The sequence below is a fragment of the Thunnus thynnus genome, chromosome 22 (genome assembly GCF_963924715.1).
Source record: "Thunnus thynnus chromosome 22, fThuThy2.1, whole genome shotgun sequence".
Classification (NCBI taxonomy): domain Eukaryota; kingdom Metazoa; phylum Chordata; class Actinopteri; order Scombriformes; family Scombridae; genus Thunnus; species Thunnus thynnus.
Window position 1 is genome coordinate 20,610,469 of NC_089538.1, and position 17,569 is coordinate 20,628,037.

The window sequence follows — 17,569 nt, forward strand, 5'->3', positions numbered from 1 at the left end:
GCGGCAACCTCCGGGGCTGTAAAATGAAGCCAATGCGGAAGTGTCAAAAACTGCAGTTCCTCGAATGGCCACTTGAGCGTGGCTCCAAAAGCGAGTCAATCCCCATAGACCCCCATGTTAAAATGCCCAACTTTACACATTTTATTTTTTATTTTTTTATAACTCTTCCTCTAAAACCGCTCTTCAGAAACCAACGGCTGACGTCACGGTAACAACGTCCATATTTTTATACAGTCTATGGATAACTGCAAGTACTATGTTAGCGTCGTCATTTTATGTAACACGCATGCGCTGCTGTATGACGTCATGACGCCTTCCGCGCGGTCTCGCGCAAATCTGAAATAGAGCAAAGAAGCTGGCCGCCATTTTCCTCAGAGCTGGAACCGCGCGCCATCATCAAGTAAGCATTTTTTAGCTAGCAACTTCATCGTAGGTAATGCGGATTAATTAATTCATTCATTTGTTGCATATTTCATGTTTTGTTCGTTTTGCTTATGGGGAATACGTTAGCATGTTAGCGAACTAGCTAGCCGTCGGTTGTAAATTTTGCTGACAAATGGCGTCGGACCCCGCACCTGTTCATGTTCGCATCCGTTAGGGAGTATCATTTTCTTCTTTTTGTTGGGGAGTTTAAGCAAGGCGATGGTCTTTTTTAAACTTCATTGCTGCAAAAAAAAGCGACATCTTGCTTATAAAAAGCTTGACGGTATAAATTAATTAGATTATTTTGTCATAGAGATCCGCTCTATGTGTGATTACAGTGGAGCAGAGAGGCAGATTGACGTGTTGTTCGGCGTAGATAAATGCGTTGGTGAACAGCGGGGCTGTTCAGGCTTCTCCCCCCAGTCTGAGCCCGCGTTGTCATGCATGTTACGCCTTTATGCCCGGTTCTGTGTTTAAAAAAAACCCAACAAAAGGCAGAATATAGAAGTGTTTGTTATGCTGATATTGCGCGATCTCTGTGTAAAAAAGGGCCTCTCTCTCCTCTCCGTTGCCAGTGTCAGTGGACAGGCAGGAGTGGAAGAGCTCTGAAACTTTCTTGCACTGAACAGTTCCAGTATGTGATGAAATATATTAAATTTGTTTGATCATCACCTTCCCATTGTGCAATTGATTGATTAAAGACACACACCAGTAAAAGGTAAGGTAAAATTTAAATTTATTAAAGTTTAACTATCAACTTCACCTGTTTACCTGTATTGGCCAGGCACCATAAATGGTATACTAACATGTGTCAGCCGAAATAGATTTGTAAGATTTGTTGTGCACTATTTTTTGGGTTTATTTAAAATACACAAATAGCTGAAGATGGTGTCTATTTACTGGAGGGGCTACTACCTTGGTGTTTCTGGCACTTGATCTTTGTGCCGTCCCTCAACTGAAAAGTCAGCTCATCCTTGTGCTCAGCGGTGGAATGTAACTAAGTACATTTACTCATTTACTACATTTAATACTGTACCTACTGTACCTAAGGACATATTCAAGGTACTTGTACTTGAGTTTTTTCATTTTATACGACTTTATACTTCTACTCCACTCCAATTCAGAAGCAAATATTCTACTTTTTACTCCACTTCATTTGTCTGACAGCTTTAGTTACTTATCGTATCTTTCCTGTCCACTGAAAACCATGTATCTCCAAATTTGATGATTTTGAATGTTTGTCATAAATTGCAAGAATAACTATTCCTTTATGGGTTGAGAAAATTCTCCTACTTCTTTAAACTATTGAAAAACCTTCTTGGATCAGCTGGAAAATGCATCGTCACAAAGCTGAACACAGGGCTGATTTTAAAAATGACTGATTTTGCTACTGGAGTCTGGTTAAGGGAGAGGGAGCAATATTTAGCTTATATAACGGCAGTTTCCCTTTTCCTTTTTTTTTTCTTTAAAGTGGCTTAAATATGTTTTGCTGCTGACCCTGTCCACAGCAATATATTGCTCAGCTTCTGTGCTTTTTCTCCTGTCTGCTTCTCCAAACTGGGGATGTGTCAACCGCCATCTACTGTAGGTAATACACTGACTATCGACAAGTACCTCATACAACCCCACTTCAAATAATCCGAACTATCCTTTTAAAATGAAGGCTCTGTCTTTTATTTACCTGTTGGTGTGCTGAATTGTAGTATCTGAGCTCCATTGATGATGGCTTTTTTCACCATTTTCACTATTTCACCATGCACAAGCTTAACTCAGAGTGAAAATACTTGGAGTCATTTATTTAAGTGTAATGAACTTGGCACTGTTAAGTTTACCTAACTTAAATTAGTCAATGCAACAAGATGACTTGACTAAGTCGAGTCAACAAATCTTTTTTACAGTGTATTTGTTTTTCATCGTTGTTGTTCGCCTCAGATCTTTCCAAAACCTAAAAACGCGTCTCTGCGTCACTACAAATTCACATGAAGCCCTCAAAAATTATATGTTGAGATTACGCAATTGTACTCACAGTTCCATGTAAATTACATCACTTAAGAAATGTTGAGATTCTACATATTTCGTAAATGTTGATATAATACATTTTGTTGAAATGTTGACTGATTTTTACATTTTAATATAAATCTGACACCAAAATTAATATTTAAGGCCTTTAAGGCCTTCAAACACCGGATGTCGTTTTTTCAAGCGATTAATCTGCACCATGCACAAGCTTAACTCAGAGTGAAAATACTTGGAGTTGATGGAACTGACTCTAATCAACTGTTCTGGAACCAAAACCTCAGAGTTTCCCACCTCAGGGTTACTCAAAGTTTTTAAACCTGCTTCCTGAAATAGAACCATGGGTTACACTTGTTTTTTTTCCTGCATCATGTGTCTATGCACTAAATGGCAAAGCATGTCTAAAGCACAGACACCTTTGTTGTTGTTTTTTCTTTGTTTTTGCATAAAGTCAACGGATTCTGAAGACGACATCATCAAGGGAATGGTGATTGGAATCCTTTTAGTAGCTGAAGGAACTCCTTCCACTTTCCTACAACGATGTTGCTATCGTGATCGAGGAAAAGATTGTCATGTGTCACCTGCGTGAGGTACCCAACGCTTTTGTGAACCTGATGGGACTGCTGTACATGCTGAACCTTGACTATCCAAAAGACTTAAAATACACATTTGAGGTGATTCAGCGCCTAATCATGGGAATTGGGTTGGTCTCCTGTACTGCCAAGGTCCACACACTGAAGAACAAATTGCTCAGATAGAGAGATGGGCATGTAAGATGTCTCTGCATTTGTCCCAAAGAATTCTATTTTTTTTGCCATTTGTCCATTGCACTATGTAAGAGGGGAAAAAATGTTTTCATGCACTGAGACTGTATTTTATGGTGCAGAACAGCCATTAACAGAGTGGATATTTGAGTAATGTATCAAGTATGTTTCCATGTTCTAATTTAGCTCTGTTGCTCTATTTGGAGGAAATGTGTCTGAGACATGTGTTTTATGTTGTGGAGCAACGATGAACAGAGTCCTGTATTAAGGGAACTCTATGTAACTTCTGCAGAAAGATAGTAGATTGTCGAGTCTCATTCCCAGGTCGTAAAATACCCGTGGTTTGGTTTGATTCTCATTGTCACTTGTCCGAACCACCAACCCAAAATGACGGTATTTTACAACCAGAGAATGAGACTCAACAATCAACTATCTTTCTCCAGAAGATACATAATATTGCTTTAAGTATTTGTTCTGACAGACAGTTTCTCAGTTAGAGAATTTTTTTAAACGTTTTTCTGCATTTTACTGCAGCAACCCTCAACACTCACTCCCCTGACTGGAGTCTGTTGAACAAGTCACTTATAATATATATATTTTTTCTCTTCATTAAAGGAGGTTGCCCTGCTTTTTTATGTGTGGGATGCAATTTTTTTGAGCAGCCAAGAGCAAGGATGTGTGAGGGGGCCTGAAGGCTTTTGTTTTGTCTACACACTGATTTTAGTTTTAAAAGCAACACTGAATACTTGTGAGTGAGTGGGTCGAAGTTGAAATACACTTTACATGAATAAAATTCTTGACTGAAATGTCTTCAGCTACTTTTTTTTCATGTGTTAATATTTAGGTTGGACTTGGTTAGTTCTCATGTAGATTTATAGTAGCTTTGTAAGTATTGTTCGCTTGTCCTGGTAAGTTTTAGAAATCTGTCAACTTGTGTAAACTTAAGTAACTCTGTAACGTAAGTTGAGAGAATTAAGTATTTCATGTTGAGCCAACTTGATTCACATTTATAAAAACTTGATAAAACGAGTTCAACCAACATCTTTTTCACTTCTCTTAACTAATCTTTTCTAGTTCAAATTATTTGACACAGGAAGTTGAGTGAACAAACTGCATGTTGCATCAACTAATTTATTTAAGTGTGATAAACTTGACACATTATATTGACATAACTGAACTCAGAGAGTTAAGTCAACATACTGCATATTGTACGAAGTCATTTATTTAAGTGTAATGAACTTGGCACTTTTAAGTTTACCTAACTTAAATTAGTCAATGCAACAAGATGACTTGACTAAGTCAAGTTGAGTCAACAAATCTTTTTTACAGTGTATTTGTTTTTCATCGTTGTTGTTTGCCTCAGATCTTTCCAAAACCTAAAAACGCGTCTCTGCGTCACTACAAATTCACATGAAGCCCTCACAAATTATATGTTGAGATTACGTAATTGTACTCAGTTCCATGTAAATTACGTCACTTTAGAAATGTTGAGATTATACATATTTTGGAAATGTTGATATAATATGTTTTGTTGAAATGTTGACTGATTTTTACATTTTAATATAAATCTGACACCAAAATTAATATTTAAGGCCTTCACACACCGGATGTCGTTTTTTCGCGCGATTAATTTGCTCGTCAATATGTTTTTTCGAACTGTTGTTTTTGTCGTGAGTACTTTCACACAGAACGTGAATATTATGAGGCGAACAAGCGACGGGATTTTTTTCGGAACGAGATCGATTTTTCTGAGTTTTCAAACAGCGAATAAACACATTAACCAATCACAAAGCGTAATCTGAACAGGCAGGGCAAGGCCCACGTGGGGTATTAAATGTCCTGCTCTATGTGTTTTGAACTTATTTGCTGTATATACATTGATTGATCAGCTCCCAGTCTGTCTGTGAGCCTAAGAATCAATACATTAATGTATCATATGCATCTTTCCGCCCCCCGGTGTGTAAAGGCCTTTGAAGTTGACATTTCATCGACCGTCACGAGAATAAGTTACAATTAAAGCTGCAAGCAGCGATGATCGGGCTCTCGCACCCTTGTGTACGTCGCCGCGTGGCGCAGTCGAAGGGCTTCTGTCACTCGCATGTAGATGTGTTCAGACCCGGGCTGTTTTCAGACGGTGCAAGAAGGAGATAAACATCACTTCCTTTGTTCACTATTATGCCTGCTGCTTGGGCTGCTTCCTTGAAATTTCATAGGGGGCACTATGGAGCCAGTTTGCCTTACTGATTGAATATTGTCATGTAAACGTGTTCAGGCCAGGACTCTTATCAAACATGGAAAGTTTGGGGCAGATTGGAGCATTTACATTAAAGTTATAGCAATTTCCTCTGGAATGGCGAAACATCAAAAGTCAACGCCACGCCATAGCCACATGCTTCAATGATAACTAAATCTTTTAATAACTTTTGATCACAAACTAGTCTAGATGACACACACTGATTTTGAAGTCGTTATGATAAATTCTGTAGGAAGAGTTCGTTAAAATATAAGACATGCGAAATCGCCAAAATTGACAACTAAATTCAAAATGGCTGACTTCCTGTTGGGTTTCAGCTATGGGTCCAGGCTGCTTCATGGAAATATTGTAGGGGGCGCTGTAGAGCCATTCTGCTACACTTATGCCAGTCACCGATACGATATTATAGACTGTAAGACCTGCCATGTGTCTGCAAGGTTTTGTGAGTTTTCAAGCATGTATTGGCCCTTAAAAACAGCTTTGTATTTTGTGGCGAACAATGTGTTGCCATGGCAATGGCTTTTGATGAAAACTCAAAGGCTTCAGGAGTTATCATCATCAAGATCTTACACCTTGGCTTACCAAATTTTATGTCTTTCTGACTAACCTGCTAGGAGTAGTTTGCAAAAGAATGGCGCTTCAAACTTCCTGTTTCCAGTAGGTGGCGCTATGACTGTCACTAAATATGGGCCTTTACATGTGTTGAGATCGGGACTCTTAACAAGCATATGAAATTTGGAAAAGATCAGACCATGTGGAGTCAAGTTATAAGGCTTTGAAATTTCATGGCAAGACATCGAAATTCGCCGCGTCGTCATGGCAACACCTTTCAACAAAAAGTCACCAACTTCAGACAATACAAACTCCAAGGTCTTGCGGCTATTCTGAGTAAATTTGAGGTGGATCCAATCACCGTGCTACCCACAGGGCGTTAAAGCGTGTTACTTCCTGTTGCCAGTAGGTGGCGCTATGACTCAGATCCAATATTGACACATGGATGTGTTCAGGGCGGGACTCTTTACAAGCACAAAAGGTTTTGGTCTCTTAGGATCATGTATGGTGAAGTTATGGTCGTTTCAATTTTCATGGCGAAGGATTGAAATTCACCGCCCGGCCACGCCCCCTTGGCAATGTCGGAAACTCACCGTTTGATAACTTTTCATCTTCAAGGTCTGTAGATGATGACTGACTGAATTTGAAGTCGCTGAGGTCAAATCTCTTGGAGGAGTTCGTTAAAGTATGCAACCTGGAAATGGCGAAATCGGCGTCAAAATCGCAAATTTGATCCAAAATAGCCGACTTCCTGTTGGATTTAGGGTATGTCTCCAAGAGACTTTTTGGTGCGTCTGGTCATGATACATGTGCATACCGAATTCTGTTCTTCTACGACAATCCGTGTGGAGGGGCTCAATTTTCTTAATTTTCTAGGGGGCGCTGTCGAGCCATTTTGCCCCGCCTTTTTGCGAGACCCATAAAATATAAATTTTTTCACCACTTTTGATGTATGTGCAAAGTTTAACAACTTTTTGTGCACTTGTAGGCCCTCAGAAATGCGTTTGTTTTGGAAGAATAATGATGATAGAGAAGAAAAATAATAATTCCTTCAGGTCCAATAGGGCCTTCGCACTGTTCGGTGCTCGGGGCCTAAAAATACATTATAAAAGCATGTAGGTGGTGTAGGACTCTGTTCAAAGCAACTATGTGCTGTGACATTACCTAAGAGATAGTGATATTGGCCAGGACAATTTAGCTGCTTTTCCTCTAATTGTTTTCTCCCCCCCCCCCCCCCCCCGTTGTCGTCGTCTTCCTGTCGGAGGCGTGTCCATATCTCTCCCTCTCGAAAGCCCTTCATTTTTTGGGAATCCTTGAACGAAGCGATGAGCTGCTGAGTGACTCCGCGGACAGTTGGGAAACAATTTCTTCTTTTCCTTTCCTTTTTTAAAACAGGAAATAGCTGACATTTTATGTGTTTTGCGATGCCTGCTCTCCTTTTCCTGGCTGCTCTGTTGTCTTTCACAGGTATGTATGTGATAGTTTTAAATCTTTTGAGTGCGTCACGTCGCGTCGGTCAGTTACGGACTAGACATGAATGTAGCCTGCTTGTTAGAAACGGTTGAAATACAGACACGTATTCTGGGTTTATTGTAGTTTAATAGCCTCGTCGTCGTCGGTGAGATAAAGTATCGACGTTTTAATGGTGATTTCATACCCGTGTTGTGTTTTGTCGTTAAACGCGGTTCTGTTGGGCTGACCCGGACCAAGACCACCTGAAAAGCAGACCTATAGAGTCTTTCGCTTCATGTTTTATATGTTCATGTGTAAAATATTTAAGAAATGTAAGAAATTACAGATAATCAATAAATTGCTAATTTTAGATCACTCACTAATCATTGCAGCTTTAATACAACCACAACTTATACACCATTTATAAAGTCTGCCTTAATACAAAGTGGTGCCACAACTGCTAAAAGTACTGCACCACTACTACTCAGTGTTCAAATAAGATCCTTTAGTTAAGTAGTAGTGCTACAATGAAAAAATACTCCTTTACAAAAATGCATTGATGTCCTGTATTCAGAAAAGGTTTGGACGTGTTATAACTACCTTATTATTACTGACACATTAAACTGTAAGCAGCTTTTTTTAATGCTGTAGTAAGGTGGAGTTAATTTTAATAACGTTATATGCTCTTGGGTTGTTATATTTATGACAATGGATAACGTATTTTCGGTGTAAAACCCTCCAATGTAACTGGCTGTCAGATACTGTGAAAATGAATGGCCTGTTTCAGAGTATTGCATTATATTATTGGAATATTATTACTGATGCATGCAGTACATGAACACCCATGCTGTGCTGACGCACAGTCCATGCTGGAATTTTCTTTGTTGCATGCTTGACATTTAGATGATGATGAAACTGCTGGCAGTCACCTGATGCTTCATGTTTTCAGATTGTGTCTTCCTGTTGGTTGAAATTCCACTCATGTGTCTCACAAATGTGGATGTCAGCATTTTGACAAGTATTCATCCCATTGTTTGGGGATTTCCAGTTATGATGGTGCTCTCTTTATTTTTCTCAAATGAGTCTAAGTTTGCTGTTTGCTGCATGCACATGTTGGGCAAGCATGTACTGTAACTTTGTTGGAGGGTAGTAGTAGTAATAGTGCAACTTTATTTGTCCCCAGAGGGGCAATTGGCAAAGCATTAAGCACAAACACAACTGTCATGAAATATATCTTAAACGGTGACTCATATCATGCAAAAGATTCAATCAAGAAGTGTGTGTGTGCACATGCTTCTGAGTGAATTTGTTCCTCTGCGGTTCATTATTTGAACATAGGCCTCCTCAGACCTTGTTTTGCTTTGACTGTCATATGTAGATTACATTGCAGTATGTAGATTACATTGCATATAAATTGTTTATTCTCTACAAAATGATTCCTTTTTTTATGACAAAAGACAATAACAGCAATGAATCTTTACCAGTAATGATGTGCAGCTTAAGTTATATCAAGATACATTCCATGATAGGATGTGTTTGAGCTTAATGCTTTAATTAAGTCAATATTTTAGTGCTGCTAGTGCTTCAGCAAACAAGACAAATAGTCTACAGCCATATAAGGCTGAACACATTGACACAGTGGTACCTAAATGCTAACATCAGCATGCTAACAAGCTCATAAAGACAAGATAACGTGCTGATGTTTAGCAGGTATGTTTACTATGTTCACCATCATAGTTTAGCCTGTTAGCATACTGTGTTTAACATACTGTATTTGGTGCTCTAGTGAGTATTTCTGGCAGCAGGACGGTGTTTTTTGGGATTGAGTCAAAATAAACTACAGTGATGTTCATCATAATGAAGAAACATGTCACAGAGTGCAGCAGTGTGGCTCATTGATGTGTTTTTAATAGTTCTGGGACAATGGAGCTCTATGGCACAGAGGAATAAAAACATCAGCATGCTAACATTTGCTAATTAGCACTAAGCAACATTAGTTTTGCAGGTATTTGGTCATAAACGCTTGAAGCTGATGATTGAGATGAAACATTAATGGATCTGTCTGAAGGGGTCTGTACCAGATTTCATGGTATTCCATGCAAGACTTGAGTGAGACATTTCTCTCAAAACAGATGTCAACCTGCTGGTGGTGCTAGAGGAAACATTAGAGGATCACCAAGTCATCAGGCTTTATCCTCTGGGGACCATCAATGCTTTTACATAATTTCATAGCAATCCTTTTAAGAGCTGTTGAAATATTTCAGTCTGGATGGAAGTGGTGGACATCCCCAGAGCCGTGCTAACAGTGTGACTAAACACAAAAAACTTTGACATAGACGTGACCAGTTCCACCAACGTCCATTTGAATCATTTCTAAGGTAAAAGAGGAACGAAACCCTGCTTTCACAGACGACACAACACATTGCAACAGCCAAACTGTCATGAGCTGCAAATCTTTGGTCACATGCTGTTACATTTACTGACAAGTAAATGCGTATGACAAGTTTTTAGAGCTTTTTTACTGAAAACAGCTGCCAGCTGCTCCTTGAAATGAGAGAATGCTCATGAGAGAAAGTAAACTAAAACAGGAAGGTTGCGGGCCATAAAAACAAAACAATGAGCTGAAAGAAGCTGTAAATCATCATGACTAATTACACACATAAATGTACACAGGCACACAGAGGGAGCTCTTATAGGATAAGTCTGGCGTTATTCTATACTTTTGTTATTGTCATCAAATCACATGAAAACATCAAAACCGTCAATGTTAATCTCTCAATAGCTCTGTAGCTCTCAACCCAAAGCCCATTTGTCCCTCAATTTTTAAAAACTCATAAAATTTTTAAATAACTCACAAATATGTACTTTAATTTTTGAAAAAGGCTTATTAATTTCCTAAAACAGCTGGGCACTGTAGTTTTTAGCAAACATTGCGTAAACAGGAGCTAATAGTTAATGATCCGTCAGGGACTGTTTTCAGTCAGATTAATAAACATTTGGCACTCTAGTGAATATTTATCGTAGCAGGAAGGTGTATGTTGGGTTTTCATAAAATATACTACAGTGTGTGTTCATTCTAATGAAGGAACATGTCATCCAGTGTAATAGTGTGGCTCACTGATTTGTTTTTAATAGTTTTTGGACAACAACAGAGCTCTACGGCACAGAGGAGTAAGATATATCAAGCTTTGGATACACAAACAATACTTTCGATCAATTCACCGTTGGTTTGGGGCTTTTTGTAGGATTTTACAATATGAACAATATAAAATATTTCCTACACTCCCATGTTTTGTTTTTGTTTAATTATTATTTCTAGGAGAAGCTTTGGCAACTAGTGTATCAGAGAAGATCCGAGCCTTCGCTGGCCAAACAGTCATTCTACCCTGCCAAATCCCTGTCAGCGATGACTTCCCAACAGTGGAGTGGTCCAAGGAAGGTCTGGCTCAGCCAAACATTGCCTTCCTGTACCGGGATGGCTGTGAAACCCACGAGATGAAGAATCCGGTCTTCCAGTACAGGACACACCTCATCATGAGCGAATTGAAAAACGGAAACATCTCGCTGAGGATTTCCAACGTGCAGCTGTCTGATGCCGGAAAATACAGATGCATGACACTCTGGAGGAAGACCCAACCAGTCGTTAAAACTCTGGAGCTCCTTGTGGGTATGTCCGGTCAACTTTATTTATAGAGTTCTTTTTATAGGCTTTGCAGTTGTATCATAGTCTCCTAAAACTGCCTGTTTCAGTTATGGAAAAGGGTTACTTTACTGGTCAGGTACATTTGAGTAGTTTATCATCAGAGAAAAGGTCTTAGATTTTGGGAAATACTTCTTTCCCAAATGGTCAAAGTATTCCTTTAACTTTTCTTGAGGCCTGTTTCACCCTCATGAAATGTATGAGCGAATCTGTTAAGTTCTTTTGACCAAATATTGAAATATTGGTTGGGAAGTTCAAAGGTCATATAATAATTGTATAATTCTTGTTTTTATAGTTGCAGTTTCTGAGCCAAAACTCTCAGTCGTTTCGGCTGAGGGTGGTGAAGTGACTCTGCAGTGTGAAGCGGACCGCTGGCAGCAAGAGCCCGAGATAACATTTCTTGATGATCAGGGAAACAACATCAGTGCTGAAAACCCAAAGAGACATCCAGATTCCAGGGGATTTTTCACCATCACAAGGAGAGCGACTGTGCAGACCACTACCAACAGGTTTTATTTCAGTTTTATGTTCTACAAGAGATGTTTATTTGGTTCTGTTGTTCATTCTAAGTGATCATTTACTTTATTTACCTGAGCCAAGGTAAGATATCAAGATATCAATAAAAAATGCAATCAATCTCTCGGTTGTTCAAGGCAAAAATCTATTTCCAGCTGTAAAGGCTCTTGCACTCTAAAAGGAGGAGAGTAATTTATAGCATCAGATTTACTGGAAGTCAACAAATCATCCCACATTGCCTCCTCCTAAACCATAAATCTCCTTAAATAAAAAGTCAGTTTATATAGACGTCACTTGCCTGTGAAGGATTGATGTACAGCCTGCACACAAAATTGGACTTGGCATGCAATTTGAAAGTGAAAAGTGGTGTTATTTAGCAGATAGAGACCAGGCTGCCCTTTTTTGCTGGCACTGGTCAGTCACGTGTTGCAAGTCATTGTGGAATCCCACAATACCTTGCAAAGCGTTTTGCTCGTGTCCCATAGAAAATGAATGAGGCTGAACTATAGTGGGTTTTAGCCTTAAGAGTCTACAGCCATGTTTCAGCTTCAACTTTCAACTTTAACTTTATTGTCCCCAAAGAGAAATTTGTCTTACAGCCTGGTAAAACACATTAAGTGACTTTGGCACACAGACCTTAGTTTTTTTTAAAAAAGCTAAAACCTACCCCACAAGCCTCTTAAAATACATGTGGACCAACTGGTGATGAACCAACTGACAAACTGACAAATATCACCTTCCCTTGAGCCCCACAGCTGGTGTGGATAAAAACAGATGTTTTGTCAGTGTGATGTCTGCATTGATAATGCAGCTCCTCTTGTGCTTATTGCAACTAAGCTAGGAACATAGTTAATGTGGGCTAGAGTGAAGGTCTACACTACCATGAATGTTGGTTTTATTGTGTGTCATATTGCTAAAAAAAAAAAGGGTTCCAAAAAAGAAGCTTTTCATAATATTAAAATGTTATAAAATATTATTTCACAGCACAGCGAGACTATCGGAAAACTCCACACCAATAGACTAAAATTTTGTCTCATGTCTTTTCATCACAGGGTCACCTGCAGAGTTCACCGGCCGGAGATAAACCAGACCAGAGACATGGAGATCTACATACCAGGTGTGCTGGTGTAACAACCCACCTGTATCAACTAGATAAACTAAGACCTTAATTCACGTTTTTGCTTAAACCCTTCCTGCCGTTCTGCCACCTACATACAGTTTAGCTATAAGAATAAGGAAATATTCAATATACCATATTTGGTAAATAGATTAAATTATTTTTTTTATTTCTGGCATTACTGGACATTTTCTTCATGACAATCATAATTTTTGTCCAATTTGGCCATATTTGTACTGGTTACCAAAAGCAATTTGTTAGAAAAAGACAGAAAAAGTTGCACAGTCATTGTTCTGAATATCTATATTCTAAATGCTAAAAAATAGATTTGGTGAGGTATTTTGGTCATTAATGCATGTTCTAACACTCTTGAAAGATTGACATTTATTCCAGTAATTTGGTGGTTAATAACATACAGTACTGAGATTATTCAGGCCAAGATAATGTCGTTTTGGACAAAAGCATTTTCCAAATGAAAAAATGTAAATGTATTACTTAAAATATTTGTATTTGACTGTCTAATTCTCCCCATTTCTTTGGAATACATCTCATGTCACTCATGGTACTGACTCACTTTCTGATTCAGAAGCAGAGTAGGGGTTTCTGGCACAACTTCACCTACTTCCAAGGTGCATGGAGCAGGGAAAAAAGTCTAAAGAGATCAAAACTCCAGCAAAACTTTGAGTATATGGAGCAAATTCATTATTAGGCAAGTGCGTTACGGCTTGAGGCCTTCATCGGGTAACTTTCTAATTCATAAATTTGGGGAGGAGAGTCCACTGACTTATAAGTGTAACATTTGTAGATGTTAGTTGTTAATTCTTAGTTTGGTAAAATTGCAGGGACTGAAAAAACATGCAGTGCATGACAGAAAGCAGCTCAGAATAATCTGACCACAGATTATCTAGGTGATGATATTCATGACATATCATATAATGCACTTTTGTATGTAATATAGGTAATGTATGTATGTCAGCGTGATCTCATCTCATTATCATATCATCATTTCAGCTGACTGCACGAGGTCCTGCACTTTAACCATCAGCATCGCTGTGCTAGTGACCACATTTCTCTGTGGCTTAATTGCCGTTTCATGCAAGAAATATTATGACTCCGGTAAGTCAGTTCACGTTTTTCTTCTTGAGGAGATGAAAACTTGTTTAATTTCTGCTGCTACTAATTCTCAAAATTCAGCTTCTACAGCCAAATACCTTCGAGACAGAGATATCTGTAGAAAATGTGTGATTTATATTTGTAGAAAAATAAGACCATTTTAGTGAAAAATTGTACAGTATATGTGTTCCTTATAGCCCATTGATCTCAGTGTATTCAGGGTTGATGGGGGATGTTGTGTTTATTGTCTGCCACAGTGTCTTTTTAGATGCTCGCACTGGGGGGTCACCAAAGTCGGAAACTCAGATCAGGTCACAACTCACTTAGAAAAAGTAAAAGTACAAAATTGTTGCCTTTCTGGTTATACACCAACATGTTGGAGAACTTAATGTTTTGTAGTAACTTTCATAGCAGAAAAGCTCAGACAAATCTGTTAGAACAACCTAGTTGTAGGTGAGTAGTTCTTTGGAAGCTTTGTTGTTTGCAGCTAGTGATTATTTTCATTATCTATTAATATACCGATTATTTGTTCAATTAGGAAAAAAAATGTCAATATCGTGAAAATTACCTGACACATTTCCTAAAGCCTAAGGTGACGTTGTCAAATGTCCTATTTTGTGCCACCAGCAGTCCACAATACAAAGATATTCAATTTACTGTCACATTTGTAAAGAAAGAGCAAATCCTCACAATCTAGAGGCTGGAATTAGAGAATTTCTGAAAGGATTTACTACAATGAATGATCCAATATCAAAATAGTTCAGCTCTACTTTGTGGGTCAAAAATGATCCCATGGTATATCTTCAGTGTGGTGGTTTCCTGGTGGTTGTCATGACTCAGGAAGCTTCCTGGTGACTCACAAAGAACATCAGCTGCAGCTGGATACGCCTTTCCATCAAAGACAAGTGATGTTCTCTAAACCTCTGTAGAGCTTTTAATCTGTTAACCAGATGCAGGAAATATTAAGTGCAAACAGCAGCAACAGTAGAATAACACTTATGTCTTTTAATAAATGTCAGAAATTAAGCAAATGCTAACAGAAAATCCTTTTTTTTGTATTCACACAGTGGGAGATCAAAAATTGTCAGTGTCGGCAAAGAGTCATTTTACAGGCAGTGACCCTCAGTTGGACCAGGCTGATGACATCAGAAATGCCAACATTGAGCAGCAGAGAAGAATAGATGAACTGAAGTCAAACCTTCATGAGAAAGACGAGACCATCCACCAGCTAACTGAAGAATTGAATGACCTCAGATCTAGGCAAGGTGCTGTTGTTAGCCAGCAGAACCAGCCCATGATTGACAATGGTCTTTCCAAATCCTCACTGGATGCCCCAAAACCCAATAACGTTCCCCCTGACCACAGCCCTAAAGCCAGTAAGTTTTCCCACGACAACAATCCAAAACCAGTGGCCTCGACCAACAGCAACCATCCAAAATCTTGCAACTTACCCCAGAGCAATGATCAAAAACCTGGTGTGTTAAGACAAAGTGGTAACCCAGCACCTGGCCCCCTGCATCAAAGAAGCAGTCATAACAATAGCAGTCCAGCTCTTTTGACAAATAATGCTGCTGGGTCATCCAGTTCTTCTTCAGCCAGCACTTCAGAGGAAAATTGTTTGGTTCGTTCGATGAGCATGTCTGAGTCTCGTTCAAAGAGTGCCAGGCCCAAACGTAGATATACCACTTCAGGTGCGCTTTATAACCGCTACACTATCCTGGAAAATTTACCTGAATAGTCGGAGTCGCACTAATGTGAACAGAGATAATGGAAATATGAGGTGATGGATTATGTCCAGGTGCAGGGGAGTCATGCAGTCAGTTTTTTTGAGGGGGCACCGTATAACAATGCTGTTAATGTCCACAGCAAACCAAGTTCAATTCAATCAATCAATCAATTTTCATTTATATAGCGCCAAATCACAACAAAAGTCATCTCAGGGCACTTTTCACATAGAGCAGGTCTAGACCATATTTTTTAATTTACAGAGACCCAACAATTCCCCCATGAGCAAGCACTTGGCAACAGCGGCAAGGAAAAACTCCCCTTTAACGGGTAGAAACCTCAAGCAGAACCCAGCTCTTGGTGGGCGGCCATCTGCCTTGACGGGTTGGGTTGAGAGAGAGAAAGAAAGGGGGGGGGGGGGGGGGGGGGGGCAGAATGACAACAATCATAACAATAACAAGTTGCTACCAGTAATTATCTGCTTTGGCTTCTTTGTTTATGATCAAACTGCCCCCTGTCAGTATCTGTCTAGAACCAGGCTACAAGAAGAAAACGTTAGTGAAAAGGCTTTAAACTCAGGGCTAACATTAGCTGGTTAGCTAGTCAGCACCATTGATTATTTAACGTGAAGTACAGAAAGCTCACAAACACGTAGCTACTGTTTTTACTGACACTTCACTCCTAATCACCTGTTTCTTAGGACGCATTTCAATGCTGCAAATTTGTTTTGACCAAAACAATAATTTAGCTACTAGTAATAGCATAGGTTTTACTATTATTTGCGTTTTTCACCAGTTCCGTGGCCATCTTAGGTTCCTTCACGCTTAGAAGGGGAAGGGTGTTGGTTGCAATTTGCAACCTCACCACTAGATGCTGCTAAACTACTGTATGATTTTTTTTTTTCATAATTTGGATGACCTGACGCTTTCAAACTGTGTTTTAATTGCAGTTAATTATGGTTGTCTATATGAAAATTAGCCTTTTTCTCTTTGTAGCTTTTTAAAATAAGCAAGTGAAGCAAAAACAAGACTTCTTTAACATGTCAGAATTAACATGTTTTCAATATGAAAATGCTTAACCTGTCGCAGTAAGCTTAACAAGCAGCTAATTGTCTTGGCACCGCCCATATATGACTTGTAAGTGAAACCGTTTGGGTGGACTATGGTGCTCATGCTAACTATTTAGTTCTTCTGCAGATGTGAGGAAGGGTTTTCCCTTTGAAAGACCTACCTGAGTGTATAGAAGTGTGTAGAAATTTAAAATAGTCTCTAAACACTTAAATGGATTCACGTTCTGGTATCCAAACCTGAAACCTTCCTTTTATGTAGATTAATATACATGAAGAAGACAAAGCACCTTATTACTGTAATATAAATTATTGTTATTGTACATTTCTATGTATATTCTGTATTTTCTAATAATCTGTTAAGTGCATAATCTTTATTTCAAAAATGTGTGCACATTTTTTACATTACAATATTAAGGATTATGTCAATGAAACGTTTGTATGTTTTTAAAGCTGTCCTTTTGTATATCCTCTACACTCTAAGAAAATAAAAAACTTTTATTTTAATTTCAGCTCTCTTACTTCATACAATGCCAGACTGAAACTTTTGATTTGGTTTTTAAATTCATCAGCATTAAGCTTTTTAACACTTAACTGATTTATCAAAACCTTCAAGGTTTGAAGTAAATTCTAAATTAAAACTACAAAAGCATCTGATTGCCATTTCTTGATGTAGATATATTTAATTCTTTCCTTCTGTTTCACCACATTATATCCTCAACTTTCATTTGTCAATTTGTAATTTGTTCTAGTAGTCAACATCTTTTGTAAAATACTCACTTTTAATGACCCTTTCTATGAAATATGCTATACCAATAAATAGTCTTGCCTTTAAAAAAAAAACAACCCAACTTTATTTTCAAGCAGATAA

The 17,569-nt window shown here is 38.6% G+C and overlaps 1 protein-coding gene and 1 long non-coding RNA gene across 3 annotated transcripts; both read left to right on the forward strand.

Moving 5' to 3' along the window:
- Positions 1 to 300: 300 nt before the first annotated feature.
- On the forward strand, positions 301 to 4,009 carry LOC137174551 (uncharacterized). Its single transcript, XR_010925394.1, has 2 exons — positions 301 to 400; positions 2,891 to 4,009. It is a non-coding gene; the product is annotated as an uncharacterized lncRNA (long non-coding RNA).
- A 2,386-nt stretch (positions 4,010 to 6,395) lies between these two features.
- Positions 6,396 to 17,205, forward strand: LOC137174542 (butyrophilin subfamily 3 member A2-like). 2 transcript variants are annotated; one of them, XM_067579916.1, is made up of 6 exons: positions 6,396 to 7,476; positions 10,781 to 11,128; positions 11,457 to 11,670; positions 12,730 to 12,794; positions 13,806 to 13,910; positions 14,975 to 17,205. In XM_067579916.1, the coding sequence occupies exons 1-6, from the start codon at positions 7,422 to 7,424 to the stop codon at positions 15,643 to 15,645; spliced, it is 1,458 nt and encodes a 485-aa protein (XP_067436017.1). In that variant the 5' UTR covers positions 6,396 to 7,421; the 3' UTR covers positions 15,646 to 17,205. The 2 variants fall into 2 exon arrangements, with proteins under 2 accessions (XP_067436017.1, XP_067436018.1); XM_067579917.1 differs by lacking the exon at positions 13,806 to 13,910.
- Positions 17,206 to 17,569: the final 364 nt, after the last annotated feature.